The sequence below is a fragment of the Diadema setosum genome, chromosome 3 (assembly GCF_964275005.1).
Source record: "Diadema setosum chromosome 3, eeDiaSeto1, whole genome shotgun sequence".
Classification (NCBI taxonomy): Eukaryota; Metazoa; Echinodermata; class Echinoidea; order Diadematoida; family Diadematidae; genus Diadema; species Diadema setosum.
In genome coordinates this window covers 46,906,467-46,920,920 of record NC_092687.1, presented here as the reverse complement: position 1 = coordinate 46,920,920, position 14,454 = coordinate 46,906,467, and the positions used below count along the sequence as shown (strand labels likewise).

At 38.9% G+C, this 14,454-nt stretch overlaps 1 protein-coding gene across 1 annotated transcript in view; it reads right to left on the bottom strand.

Annotated features, from left to right (window-relative positions):
- The window catches only part of LOC140226433 (one cut domain family member 2-like), a 47,989-nt gene extending 43,259 nt beyond the window's left edge, over positions 1–4,730 (bottom strand). Inside the window, exon 1 of the mRNA XM_072306902.1 lies at positions 3,683–4,730. Coding sequence (XP_072163003.1) covers positions 3,683–4,730 — 1,048 coding nt within the window. The remainder of the gene's footprint in view (positions 1–3,682) is intronic.
- Between the last annotated feature and the right edge of the window lie 9,724 nt (positions 4,731–14,454).

Here is a 14,454-nt window from a genome sequence, read left to right as displayed (position 1 = left end):
CCGGCACATGGCAACATGATTTGCACATCCCGTGATTTCATCTAGTCGACAAAGCAAAGCCTTATACATGTAAGTAGGAAGGACAAGCACTTACCAAAGATTACACCTGTGCAAAGGCTCCTTGTACAGTCGATATGAAATTATCCCCCCCAAAAAAAAACAAAAAAGAGGAAGATTGTCAAGGAAAACAAAACCCCTGCTAGACATAACTGTCACCAAAATGTTTATGAAGTTACATTTTTAACTGAGCACCTAAGGAAAACATGTTGTGATTAGGACCCCCCACCCTTCTCTCTCTCTCTCTCTCTCTCTCTCTCTCTTTATCTCTCTTGTTTGCCAGGTGTGGCGCACCTGTTTTCATGCCTGGGAAATTCTGGAGGAATTCCAGAAAACTTACATCCTCATCACATTCTTGGGATACATGGCAAGGGACAAAAGTTCGTGAAATGAACACACCTACAATTCATTCCCCTAAAGAAGCCTTTCTCACGGTGTATGGGGCCTAGTATCTAGTAAAGAGCTTGTGACATTTTCACCATTTGACCTTATCCACAGGATTAGAAATTAAAGGAAATGGCGTGCCAAAATGATATTTAATCTGGAGTGCAATGATCACCTGTTTTTTCCACTCTTTAAAGCTATAATTGTCTTCCCAATAAATGGCAAAGAGAGCAAAATGTTGGTTATTATTAAGATTTCTAATTATTTCAATCAGGCACAAAGTCAAGACAGACCATCAACTAATACAAATATACCTGCATGTCTTCTTGATTGCCTTAAAATTCAACCACACGCTAGGTATGGATAATCTTTAATGAGAAAGATACATTTTCTTTTCTTTTACAAGCTTATAAAAGGAGCATGTTATGAACAATGTCTGTTCTCATGTCATTGGCGAAAATAACTGAAACATGAACATTGAAAAACTCATACTGAAATACCCCCCCCCCCCCACCCAAAGCATTTTGGAAAAAGTCCCTTTTGCCAAAGTTTAAAACAACATTCTTTCATGAGTATGGGATTGTCTACTTTGCATCCCACATATCATAATAACTAAAAGCAAACCGTTTGTTTATTTGTTTTTGGTCAAAGCAACATTCACTACTGTAGCTTCACTGGCAACTTCAGGAATGAAACTAAAACTAAAGTGCTACTTGATATCTAATCGATAACAATATCACAAACATCTCCTTTTTTAAGTCAGTAATCAAATCGCCAAATCATCATTCCAATCTCACTAACCTGATACTATAACTATATTCATTATCAAGCTCTTCTAGAATATCAACAAAAAGGAAGGAAACTGATATAGGCATATTTGAAAACTATAGAGAAGCAAAACCAGATATGGATAAAAGTTTTCTAGATCTTTGTAAGAAGACTCAAGCTGACAAGGTGTATACATCATGAATGTACTTTGATCAATAATGCCTATCTTATTCTTAAAACATTATATTGCATCAATAATTTCATCATCTTTACAAACTCATCCTTCTTTTCCAACATCCATAGCAACAACAACAAAAAACAAAGAAAATCGTTCTGTTCTAGTCTTTCATGATTGTCTCACACTAAATGGAAGAAAAAAACTGCAGTTTCTGACTGTGTATTAACGAGCAATTGCTTCTGAATCGCCTTTACTACATGTACACCAGGAAACTGTAGCCATGAAGTGTGAAGCAACAAAAGAGGTGATTTACGTGGTACTCCATATAACCCTGTTTGAGCGAGGGAGAAAGTGGTGGAGGTCGTAATAAAGACGTGTCCCCTGTTGACTCGCTTGCGTAATATCCATTGACAATACCAACAATGTCCCACACATAATTAACGTATGAATAGACAAATTAGGGCCATCGCTGCCCGCTGCGCAATATCGCTTGCGTTACACACACACACGGTCCCTGACCGACCGCTATGGGCAGGCGACGGGCGAACAGCGGAGATCGGCGGAGTGTTGTGAGGTATACGCAGAGCGAGTAGAGGCGAATCGCGACGCCATAGCTAGCGGGGTGCGATGCCGACTTACCGCTAGGTGTACTGAGGGCGCTGTGTAGACGAGGACTGCCAGTTTTCTCGCTTCATTAGTTCCACAATTTTGTGTTTTAGCTTTAATTCCACAAAGTGTAGAGGAAATGATTCAGGAAGAAAAACATCTTCATATATTTTCCTAATGATCTCCAAACATCACTATGTTTTCCTTTTGTTTTACGAGTTTGAACAAAATACAGGATAACATTTGCGTTTGCGATTCTTTTCTTTGCAGAAACGGCACAATTATCACAAACTGTCCTTCTTTCCTACACGTAGCGCTCAATATCTCAGTATGTACATGAACCTAGATTTGAATTTTAGGCAAGAAAACACTCCTTTTTTAATCAAGTACAACGCAGGTAAAATGAAAGAATACCGCCATGATTATTTACAATGTCCATCACTAATTTCTTCCGCGTTTGCATTAATTACCGAAAGGCAAATATTGCACGGCGAAAGATAAATAATTGAAGTTGTTCATCAAAAAAACGGGAGAAGACTTCGGAAAGAGAAAGGGGAAAGGGGGGGGGGGGGTTGGAGTGGTAATAATCCGAAGCGTGGAGCGAGGCGAGGAACCCATAGAAACGCGGGAGGGTGAAAGCCGCGATAAACTCTCCGTCGGCCGACAGTTAGCCACGCACGTGCGCGAACCGAATTTTGCCTCCAAGCAATAATAAAATTTACACGATTAAAGAAAAACAGTTCCTAATTACACTTCACCGACAGAAAATTCAATCGCACTCAGCGGCGTTTGATTTATGAAGAGCGAGCGTAACGGCTTGTACTATTATTTTCAAAAGTATTAAGAGAACGCAAAAGACTCAGGCTTTAAGAGGTGAAAAAAAAGGTAAACAAGGTGGTATAGATTTGTAGGAACTTGTAAGGGGATCGACTGAGCTGAGATGTGTGTACGAAGTTTCGGAAGTTTTCCAACACGCCTCGCTGTGATAGCAAATAGCGCCTGTGAGTGGTAACATTGATTTCGGATTCCCGTCAAAATCAAATCGATTCGAAGGGGAAATATCCTCCGAGAAGCACTCCCCTCGATCTAAAGAAGAAAAAATCAAAGCTCTCGAGTCACGGAGAGAGTTGAGACAATGTTGAACGATCAATCTCACCAAAGAATAACATTTCATCGATCACTGCCTTTGTTTTCTTTTTCTCTGATTTGATAGGAACTTTCGAAACATTTGCCCTACAATGCAGTGGTTTTCAGAAAGATCAAGACATCGGATAATGCAGCAGAATAGAACTTCATTGCACTTATTTCTTCATATTCTTTTTTAACTTTTCTTCCTTTAGTTTGTTTACCAAACTATCACGTATTTATCTTGACGTTATTCTCAAGTTAAGCTTGTACTTGGTTAGCTAATAATGGACTTAAGAACTACAAGTACTTCATTATGTTTACATTGTTTCATCAATAGAGGCAATGCCATCAGTATCATTAGTATTGATGTGTTGTTGTTTTTTTAGATTATCACATTAACATAAGAAACAAATCATGATAACATTAATTTCAAGATGTTTGAATTACAGACACAGTGGGCGCGAAGGGAAGATTTATCACAATATCTAATCAACACTTTTACTCGGGGTCCACAAAAAGACGTTTTAAGAGAAATTGGTAGGGATGGTTGATAGAACTTACCGGCTAGTCTGAGGGCGGACATTCTTTGGAACTCGGGTTCTTGAAGCCATTTCCACATTCTCCTGAAAGTTTCCCTCCCACTCTTTAGCTTGCTCCAGGGTTTCGGGTTGCGGAGCAGGTCTGATAGTGTTCCCTGGCTTCTACACAGAACTCTTTGGGCAAACACAGCTTGGGGTATACTATATCTTTTCAGTTCGCTGGTCACTCGCGCGGCGATTTCTTTCGTGTTTATTTCCTCTCCCGGTTGTCCGGCATCTCTGGCGGACACTGACCCCCTGTCGCCGCCGCGGCTTCCCGGCGTCGACGGTGACGGTGCGTGGTGAGCGTGACCCGCGAGTCCGTTGATGACCATGGGGTTTGCAAGACCAGTTCTTTGTGGATGATGGTGTTGGAGTCCTCTCATATGTTGTGCACTGTGTGTAAACTGGTCGTAACCATTCATGGACGCGGCGTACCGGGGTTCGCTCGGCGAACAGGTGCCGTGGTGCGGGCTGCCGTATCCCCCCATAGGCTGGTGATGTCCGTAGCCGTTCAGCATGGAGTTCGCTGCCATCGATCCACCAACACCCATGTTCATACCGCCTAGCTTGTCATAGGGGTTATTCATTGCTAAGTTTGAACTATTCATCAATGAAAAGCCACTGCCAACGTTTGTATCATGCCTTAATTTATCTGCCACTGTGTTGATCGGGGGTAACGATTGAAGAGGCGTTAATGTGGTATAACTTCCCGACGTCATGGAATTAATACCATTTATACTGGACCCTCCTTGGAAGGTATTCATACCTAGAGCCGACCCCATGCTATAGTCGGCAGCGGCCGCCCCACGAAAGTCCGGCTCCAGCATACCCCCGAAGCCGGTGAAACTCCCCGGCCGGGAGTGGCGACTGACGGCGAAATCCGTGGTGGATAGAAAGTCGCCGGGGTTGAGCCCCGGCACGATGGATGCAGAAGACGACGACTCGGGAAGAGTATGGAGGGTCGCAGCAGTAGCGCTGTCTCCAAGCACACCGCTGGTCTCCAGTCCGACTAACTCGCTGGAAAGCATTTGGGGAAAGATCGCCCTTGCAGGCTGTAGCGATCGCGTGCGCGCGAGCCGCTACGACACAACCCGAAGAAAAATGATAATAATCTTTGATGAGAAAATGATAATGCGGCGTCTCACGCCAAGTTCATGGCCTTTCTCCACGCACGCACGTACGCGCCCAAGAAAGCGAAAGTGTGTGCGTGTGTGTGGATGTGTCGTGTGTACAGTGAGTGTGTAGCACCCAATCCACTTAGCAGACGATAGCGGTGAATACGTCTTCGCGGCAAATCTATTCCTAGCGACTAGCAGGTCGACGAAACGAGAATCCCCCTCGCCGGCTGGCGCGACGTTGATTCAGTGTAGGCCCAAACGAAGACTGACCAAAACAAGATGTGCAAACTTCCTAACTCGTCAACAATAAGAAAGATGTTCAGTAGAAAACAAGTGGTGCGTTTAGGCACCCCTCCACGCTATTGTATGCCAAATCCTCTCCTTGTTCGTTGACGTAATTTTTCTCAAGATGACTCAGAGAGAACTTCGAAATGATGACAAGAAGTGGAGGAAAAAAGGCGGCTAAAACAGAGATGTGAATATTGCCTCGCCGTGGAGAGTGGGGAGAGAATGGTGATGAGAATTTGGAGACAGTGAATTAACGAGGCGTAAGCTAAAAGCGAGGCGATCGGAGCGGGCTTGCCTCGCCGGAGCTCTCCTGTGTTATTTATACAGCTGTGGAAAGCCTCGCGAAAAGCTGTAGAAAAGACTCGGTCCTAACCCGTCCTCCGCTCAAACCTGCACTGACGAATTGAAGAAAAAAACAATAACGAGACCGTACTCAGGCGAGACCGATCAGTTGAACACGGAACCCGGAGTTTCGCATAATAACCTACCCCAGCTCATTCTCTGTCTATCTCTTTCTCTTCTTCTCTCTCTCTTCTTTCTCTGTTTTTCGTCATCTCTTTCTTTCAATGGCATTAACAAACAAACCGCATGAAAGCCCATAGTAGCGCGACGCGCAAAAATCCCATACACCCGTTGTGCACTCGGCCGTATAGGGAAGCACTAATTGTGCTCATCACGCATGCGCAGTAATCACCCTCCTACCTGTTCGTACTCGCACTGTCTATTGTAATGTTCGGCGTATACATGTAGCCACACAAAAAGGTGTACCATTATTCTTTGGTCGCTTCGGTACATGGTTTCGTTTGGTTGTTACTGCAGAACAAACTGGATCAGGGGATTACTTGGGGGATATTGTGTTCTCGCTTCTTTGCACCAATTATCACCTATGTTCATGTCACAAAAAGAGAAAAGAAAAGAAACCAACGTTAGTAACGTTGAGCAAAAATTAAATTCGCGCCAGTCGCTTCTCACAAGCAATTTCTTCCTGAAAAACAAGAGCATTGACTAAAAGCTATCTTAAATGCAAAATACACTACAACTTTATAAATATCTTACTTAGCTGCTTGCGTATGGTTTTTAAGTTATCTCCGGCTTATTTATGGAAGCATAATTTGCAAGTAAATTTAACCCATTTTATCCGTTAATTCAAGTATGCATTATAGGATGTGCAAGGTGGTATGAATCAGTATTACAACGATAGTATCAGTAAATTTGTACCTTGAATAGAAAGTATTGTGAGTTAAGTTGTTTGTCATGAGGTATCGGCGATATATCTATACTCTACCATTAAAGGGCAGATCAGCAAACAAAATCATGCTTCCAGAACAAGTACTAAATCATAACTTTCACATAGGGCCTAGAAAGTTGCATTTGAGAAGCAAAGTGTACCGTTTTTGTAACGTCACATAATTCACCATTCATTTCAGTTTCTCATTTAGGAACGAAATCATCATTGATAAACTACAGGGGAAAAAAGAAATCGGTTAGCGACAGCAATGTCATGGTTATTTAAATGTTAGAAACTATTAAAATCATTATCCCTATCATTTTTAGTCTACTGTAATGTTTTGTATAACACAGTTAGTATCTATTTCCTCTTCAAATAATATGCTCATCCCTTTTTCAGAAAAAAAAAAACTCGGAAAAAGATCACGAGTGATGTGTGCGTTGTGCTAATGCTTTGTGTTTTTCATAGCCTTCCTTTCAGTCACTTGATTCTGTGTGTATGTGAGTTTTTGTCTTCATTTTATCTTCTAACTGTCAAAAGTCAATAACTACGATACCTTACATTGACGACAGAGAAAAATCGTTGATAACGGTTGATTCATGTAAAGTATCTTTATTGGTTCAGGAGAGGAAATTAATATTTAGTTTCCACTGATTGTTTGAATTCATCGTACAATGTAATAATAAAGCCTCACATTGATTTTGTTGAAAAAGACTTATAGAGCAATAATAGTGAAAACACTAACAACAGTGATATCGTTATCAATATATAAATCTGATAATACGCTGTAACAATCAAGCCGTGATGTTTATAATAATAAAGAATATGATAGGTTTTGACAAAATGTATGTGTGCAGGTGTTAGTGTGTGTCTTAAACGTCTATGAATTACCGTAGTTTTTTTTTTTCAAGTCTGTTTGCAAAATATCACTTCTTCTTCTGTCGTGTAATGACAATAATCATTTGATTTTCATAACATCCCTCGTTACCTTGACAACGTTTTAGCGGGTAATTTATTTTCGAAACGGATTTATTTCTGTTTTAGTGAGTGGTTTTCATCCAGCTGCCCGGCTGTGCCAATGATCGTATGGTGGTAGTAATAGCAGCAGCCGCAGCAGTATACATGTAGTAGCAGTAGTTTTTGTTGTTGAATAGTAGTAGTGGTAATAACAGTAATGGTAGAAGAAGTAATAATAACATTAATGATGGTGGTAGTAGTAGTAGTAGTAGTAGTAGTAGTAGTAGTAGTAGTAGAAGTAGTAGTAGTAGTAGTAGTAGTAGTAGTAGTAGTAGTAGAAGTAGTAGTAGTAGTAGTAGTAGTAGTAGTAGTAGTAGTAGTAGTAGTAGTACTAGTAGTGGTAGTAGTAGTAGTAGTAGTAGTAGTAGTAGTAGTAGTAGTAGTAGTAGTGGTAGTAGTAGTAGTAGTAGTAGTAGTAGTAGTAGTAGTAGTAGTAGTAGTAGTTGCAGTAGTAAGAGTATTAAGAGGTGGAAGAATCGGAAGGTTTGAATGTCATCGTTGTTGTTGCCATTGAAAGGCACACTTTTTCCTTTGATAAACGATAAACAAGTTTTCCCGTCAATATTTATGATCTGTAAACAACATTTCAGCTTGTGACCCACAAAATAATTATTGTCAGTGTGGCCGTAATTGACATTCCATACTTGACTGCACAATAAACGCATTTATACAGAAAGGATGTTGGAAACATTCGCCCAAATTTATTTAGAGATGGTTACAGTAAAATACCTTGTTTGCATTATGTAGGATTGTAGATGCCTTGATTTAGACTGCTTGCACATTTTTGAAATGTCAAAGGTAATACGAACTCAGATCGTCGCTGATGCGTTGATAGTTTCTCTGAGAATATTCCCGTTATGTTGGGTTGTGTTTTTTTTTTGTTGTTAAGTTGAGATATTTGTGATAAAAACAACAAAGAAAACAATGAAAAAATACAGGATATTTTTAATCATAGGATCTAGAATATTCCTTGTTATGTCACAAGGGAGGTATTACTGGAAATGTTCACTTTGTCTTTACCTGGTGAGGGACTTACTTTGAAATGCTAAAAAATGGCGCTTCTAGCTCATTTTGCGATAAAACTCTCCATAATATTATGTCGATCAGACACAACATACCCCAAATCCACAATGGATGCAGAGAGAAAGAAGAAGAGAAGGAATTAAGATATAAGAAATATAGAGAGAGAAAGAAAGAAAGGGAGGGAGATAAAGAGGAGAGAGTATATAAGAGAGAGAGAGAGAGAGAGAGAGAGAGAGATAGAGAGAGAGAGAGAGATAGAGAGAGAGAGAGAGAGAGAGGAGGGGAGAGAGAAAAACTGCGTAAAGCCATCACTATTATGTTTCACCCGTGGTAGTAGTACCTCTCGGAAGTCCGTAATGGACCTGAAGTTTTCCGCCATTGGTTCATGGCGACCAGTCACGTGACCATAGTCAGGCTTCTGTTGTTGTTGTTTTTTTCAGTTATTTTTGAGGGGAGGGGTGTTTACGAACACTTATTCTCGTCAAAGTTTTTTTTTTTAAATGCACCGAGTAAGTTAGCAATGAAGTCTGCAATGTCCAATATTTTCTGTCTGTATTGTCATGATTGAATCGCATGTTTATTTTGCTCTGTTTGAGAGTGACAATTCTATTGGTCTATAAAGACGGGAAATGAGAATGACTCTTTAACAAGATATCATTTCATTGATGGTTATCATTATCATCAGCATTAGTTTATATACCCGTATTCTTTTATCTTCTGTATTGCTGTAGAAGATTATTAAGCTTCTACATTATCAGTATATAGGTAGAACTGAAACGCATCCCTTACAAAGTACATTATAGTACTGTACAGTAAAGTATAAAGTATATTCTCTCTTTCTCTCTTACAAAGTACATTATGTATTCACAGAAGAAGTGCAAAGTATATTTTCCTTTTCTCTCTTACAAAGTACATTATGTATTCACAGTAGAAATGCAAAGTATATTTTCCTTTTCTCTCTTACAAAGTACATTATAGTACAGAACAAGTACAAAGTATATTATCTATCTTTCTCTCTTACAAAGTACATTATACATTCACGTACAAGTGCAAAGTATATCTCTCTTTTCTCTCTTACAAAGTACATTATAGTACAGAACAAGTACAAAGCATATTCCCTTTTTCTCTCCTACAAAGTACAATATAGTACAGTAAAGTACAACGTATATTCTCTCTTTCTCTCTTTCAAAGAACATTATAGTACAGTACAAGTACAAAATATATTCTCTCTTTCTCTCTTAAGACGTACATTATAGTACACTACTAGTACAACATATATTCCCTCTTTCTCTCTTACAAAGTACATTACAGTAAAGTATAAGAACAAAGTATATTCTCTCTTTCTCTCCCCTGAACAAGGAGGAGAAGAGTGCTGTCTTTTTCCCACGGATATATGAAGGAGAAAAACTACTTGTAATTCCATTTTGCGAAATGCGTTAGCAGACTGGTAAACAAGCGAAGCCAGTCACTTTAAATCCATCAGCCGGAGGATTACAATACGTGTTGGCCAAATGTTACCATTGTCAGACGATAGGTAAGCAGCTTGCGAACTCGAGCATCGATCGCTCGATCGGTAATGACTTTGAGCCCCCTGAAAATCGATGTAACTGGGCAATGCGATCGATACCTGCTAGGCTTCCAAACTTGTTTTGGATTAGGTGACTTAAACTTCGATCTGTTTTACACACTTAAGCCTACATTTTCACATGCATATATATATATACACAACCAGGTCTTTCTTTGCCTTGTCAGAAATGGTGTTCGCAAAAACCTTCTTAATTTCAAAACAAATTCACGAAAAATTGGGAGTCAAGAGTTGATTTAAAGTTGAAACATAATGAGTCTTCTGATGATGTTTGAATTCTGTATTTAGGTTGCTGTTAGATATAGTAGCAGCATTGGAGATCAATCCATAACGGTGAACCGGTATGTATTGATGGAAAATCATCGATCTGCTGAAATTCGATATTGTCAAATGCTCCATGCACGTTAAAACATGAACAATGTCAACGCAATGCAGTCATGTTAAAGTGATTATGAGGAGTAATTCATCAAACCACGCCCCTAGAATATATTTCCAAAGCACGTGGCTACTACAAGCTCCAGGTCCTACTCTACTCTATGGGTCACTTGCTCTTTCGGTAACGTCTTCCAAAAACAGGCACTCATTGCCTTACTTGGATTTTCTTTTTCATATTTATGGGTAAACCTAAAGTTCTCCAACGTAGAAATCAATCTGTGCATGACTTGTTGAACTGGCTACAATCGTTGGCAGATCTGTTGACAAGTAAAAGTCTGATGAAGACAGTCACAACAAACAACAACAAAAAAGGACTGAAATTGCATAAAAAACTATTTTATTACTCTTTTCACTTGACAGCATCTATAATATGGGAGAGTAGAATGAATGAATTATGTAACTCACAAAAAAAGGAATGGTTCCATTTTGTTGAACTTAAAACCTTGGAAAGACTGATTGCATGTCTGATGATTATGTCCAAACATTTCTTTTTCTAAGTTATGATGTATACAATCATTTTTGCTTGATCATATCAATATTTCAGGAAATCCAAACACAAACACAAACACAAACACAAGCTTTCAGTTTTGTTTTGTTTTTATTAAAATCTATGTGAGAATAAAGGAGAATTTACGAGGGAGAAAGCTTACTTCATTTTGTTATTTGAATATGATTACAAATGTTTCGATTTTATTTGAAAGAAAGATGAAAGAAAAGATTAAGAGTCCCACTTACACGAAACAACAACACAAAGCTGTCAAATTTTGCAAAGGCGTTGTACATTAACGTTTAAAGAAAACCGGCATATTATAAAAAAAAAATCCTCGAGGTATTCTATGTCTGTGGACGGAACATGACTATTCTCAAAGAATATAATGACAACAAGACACTATTATAGGCCAAATGACACCCAAATTCATTTTTTTTTTTGGGGGGGGTGGCAAAGTATCAAATTCTGAAAACTTGAGAAAGAACTACGGATGGATGATCTGGATATAGTATCTCACCTACTGAGTGTTGTAGATTAGGTAGTAAAATGTAAATAGAAGACAAGTTACTTTCAAGACTCTGTAATTGGGTAGGGGCCAATAATGGCGGACAGGTGGATCAACAAGGGACCAGGTAGGGGTTTCTTCCACGGTGATCGGACCCTTGTCCTCTTGAAGAGTAATCCCTTAATCTGCCTGTAAGTCTCTCTATAAAACTTTCTTGGGAACGAAATAAGCGATTTCACCCCTGTAACAAAAAGTAATTTAGCACTTTCTTTAAGAGAGAGAGAGAGGGGGGGGGGGTAGAAAGAGAGAAAAAAGACCCTTCTCTAGATTTGAAGGGTATAGAATTCGTGTTTCCCTTGATTACGTTGTACAAGGTATTTCATGTTAGGCTAGGCGTTCATCGTTTTGCCCATTTTCGCGGGCATTGTTCTCGCGGTTTCGTCCGCCTTTGTCCCGGCCAAGCTCCGGCGTTCCTAATCCAGCTAATCCCGAAATGGAAGCCAGGGGGTGATTGGAAGAAAGATGGAGGTTAACCCCAGAAATTTGTTTTGTCATTATCCGTCCGACTTAGGATGAGTTCATCTCCCCTTAACTTGCTACTTTTTCTTCCAACCTTTTCAGGGAAGAATAGAAGAAGTGTATAGTGGAGGGGGGGGGGGATACGTCCTTCTGTTTTGGCGGGTAAGAACATCACGTATTGAATGGAGGAATTTTGTTGTGTAAATGGAGCCATGTTTGGAGCTTAACAACCATGGAAGGGTAACCGGATGGGGGGTGAGTGTTACCCTTTCTCGTCAAAAGGGGGCAATTACAACCCCTCATAATCGTTTTACCAACATCCAAGAGGATCAACCCATGACACAAATACAAACACACACCCACATGCATACACGTACATACGCACGCACACACCTTAGTGCAATCTTTACAAATCCAATTAATTCCTCCATGTATAGGATATCATTTACTTGCTTGTGTGAAAACACACTACACACAAAACAAAATATATAGATGTCACTCATATTTCTCTTGAATTATGTGAACATAATCATATGATCAAAAAAGTAGCTTTGTAATATAATCATCTGATGATACTTCAACATACAAAGGCGTGCTCGCAACAACTAAGCACAAACACAGATACACAAAGATCTTCACTTTTCACATTCCGTTGGTCTGCGTCAATCAATAAATTTGGAACAGGGGACAGATTTGCATCATTGCACATCGCAAAAGATAACGGATCAGAGACAAATGTGAGGGAAGAAATATACACAGAAATATTATACCCACGCTCGCTATTAGTATGGTTGTGATTTTAAACAAGAAAAATCGCTTAGTGATGAGAATGGTTTCACCATTAGTACCACACTTACGCGATTTTCTTTTTTCGCATCGCATTCTACACAAGTGCAAACAGATGTAAAACATCCATTGATATATCAAAACACAACAGCTAGAACAGGAATGATCACAAAAATAAACAGACCTAAACACATACTGCTAACCCTAAAAGAAGCGAAACGAAGACAATGACTAAAAGGAAAGCGCGATGGCTAATGCATCATTCACTTGTTCCGATTTTCATTATAATAATTTATTAAGTTAAAGGGTTTTAGGAAATATATTTCATATATGCTTACATATTAACAAATACATAAATATATATTTCATATATGCTTATAATTAACAAATACATAAATATACATATGGTTATATTTTCATATATCTTTATACTTCTTAACATACATGGAGAGATAAAGAGAGCGATAGAAAAGGAAAAGGAGGGAGGTAGATGTTGTTATCAGCAGGTGTTATTCAGGTTCCTAAGGATTACCCATTTTTTTGTCACTCAGGGCTGTAAAACCCAAGAAGCAGGATTGTTTTAAGAGGAAATATTGCTTTATTCATCTTTACTTCTTATTTCTCCTTGTATCTGATTTTTTTTTTTGTCTGCTTCCTTGATACTTTCCTTGTTCTTCTTCTTTTTGCGCTTCTGCAGAGTCTTTCGCGTGCTTTGTTTCAGTACAACCTTCTTATTTTTCGTTCTATCTACTGCTATTTCTGTTTCTTTCTCTTCCTCCTCTTCATCTTCTTCTTTATCTTCATCAACATCATTTTATTCTTCTCTCCCTCCTTCTACAGCGTGGTCATGAATCAAATGTCGATGACACTTGCTTTAAGAGAAAACGAGGAAATCCCCATATATCGTCATTTTGCTCCAAATCTGGCTTCTTGGCTGGATGACGAATGCTAACGGAATGTTAAGCAGCGTCGCTACATAGATACAAAGGGATACAAGGGGATAAAAATGAAAAGAAAAAAAAAAACAGAAGTTGTTTTTGTCCGTTGATCTTACACCCTTCTTCAGTCTCTGTGGTAGTGTGGTCGACTCGAAGAAAAGAATTACATGACTGCATGTATTGTACTACTGCCACTGACTACTCTCGTTTCCACTATATAACTAAGATGTCGCCAGGATTAAGTACTTTACACTGGTTTACAAGTCTGCATTCTATTAGCATGAGTCCCCTCTCGAAATGTTTGCAACTTCTCGACTCGCCTGTTATTCAGACAGAGAAAATATGAAAACTGTTCTTAGACGTTAGACTCACAAGATGCACTAAGCACATGATGATAAGACAGTGACGTCATCACGTCTTATCTCCCTTCAACACCAAGCCTTAAAGGGGAAAATCCAGTCCAAATTTAAGTTTGTCTGATAAGAAAGAGTAAAATATTAAGAGTTCAACGGTGAAATTTTGATCGGTAAAATTTTGCATATTCATATTCACTGTACAAGAACTGTTTTGCAGAAATTAGCAAAACTTCAAAATGTCATAACTTCCATATTTTTCATCCGATTTTTAAGATTTTGTAAGATTGTAGTCTTTTTTATCAGGCTTACTTATATTTGGAATTGATTTTTCCTTTAAGAATTAAAGAAAATATCCAACACTTACTGATGAATAATGTAAATAACAGTAAATCTAAATAATACGACATATTTCATGACATTGCAATTCCTTATGAGAAGGATCATAATTGAGACTAACACAGTTG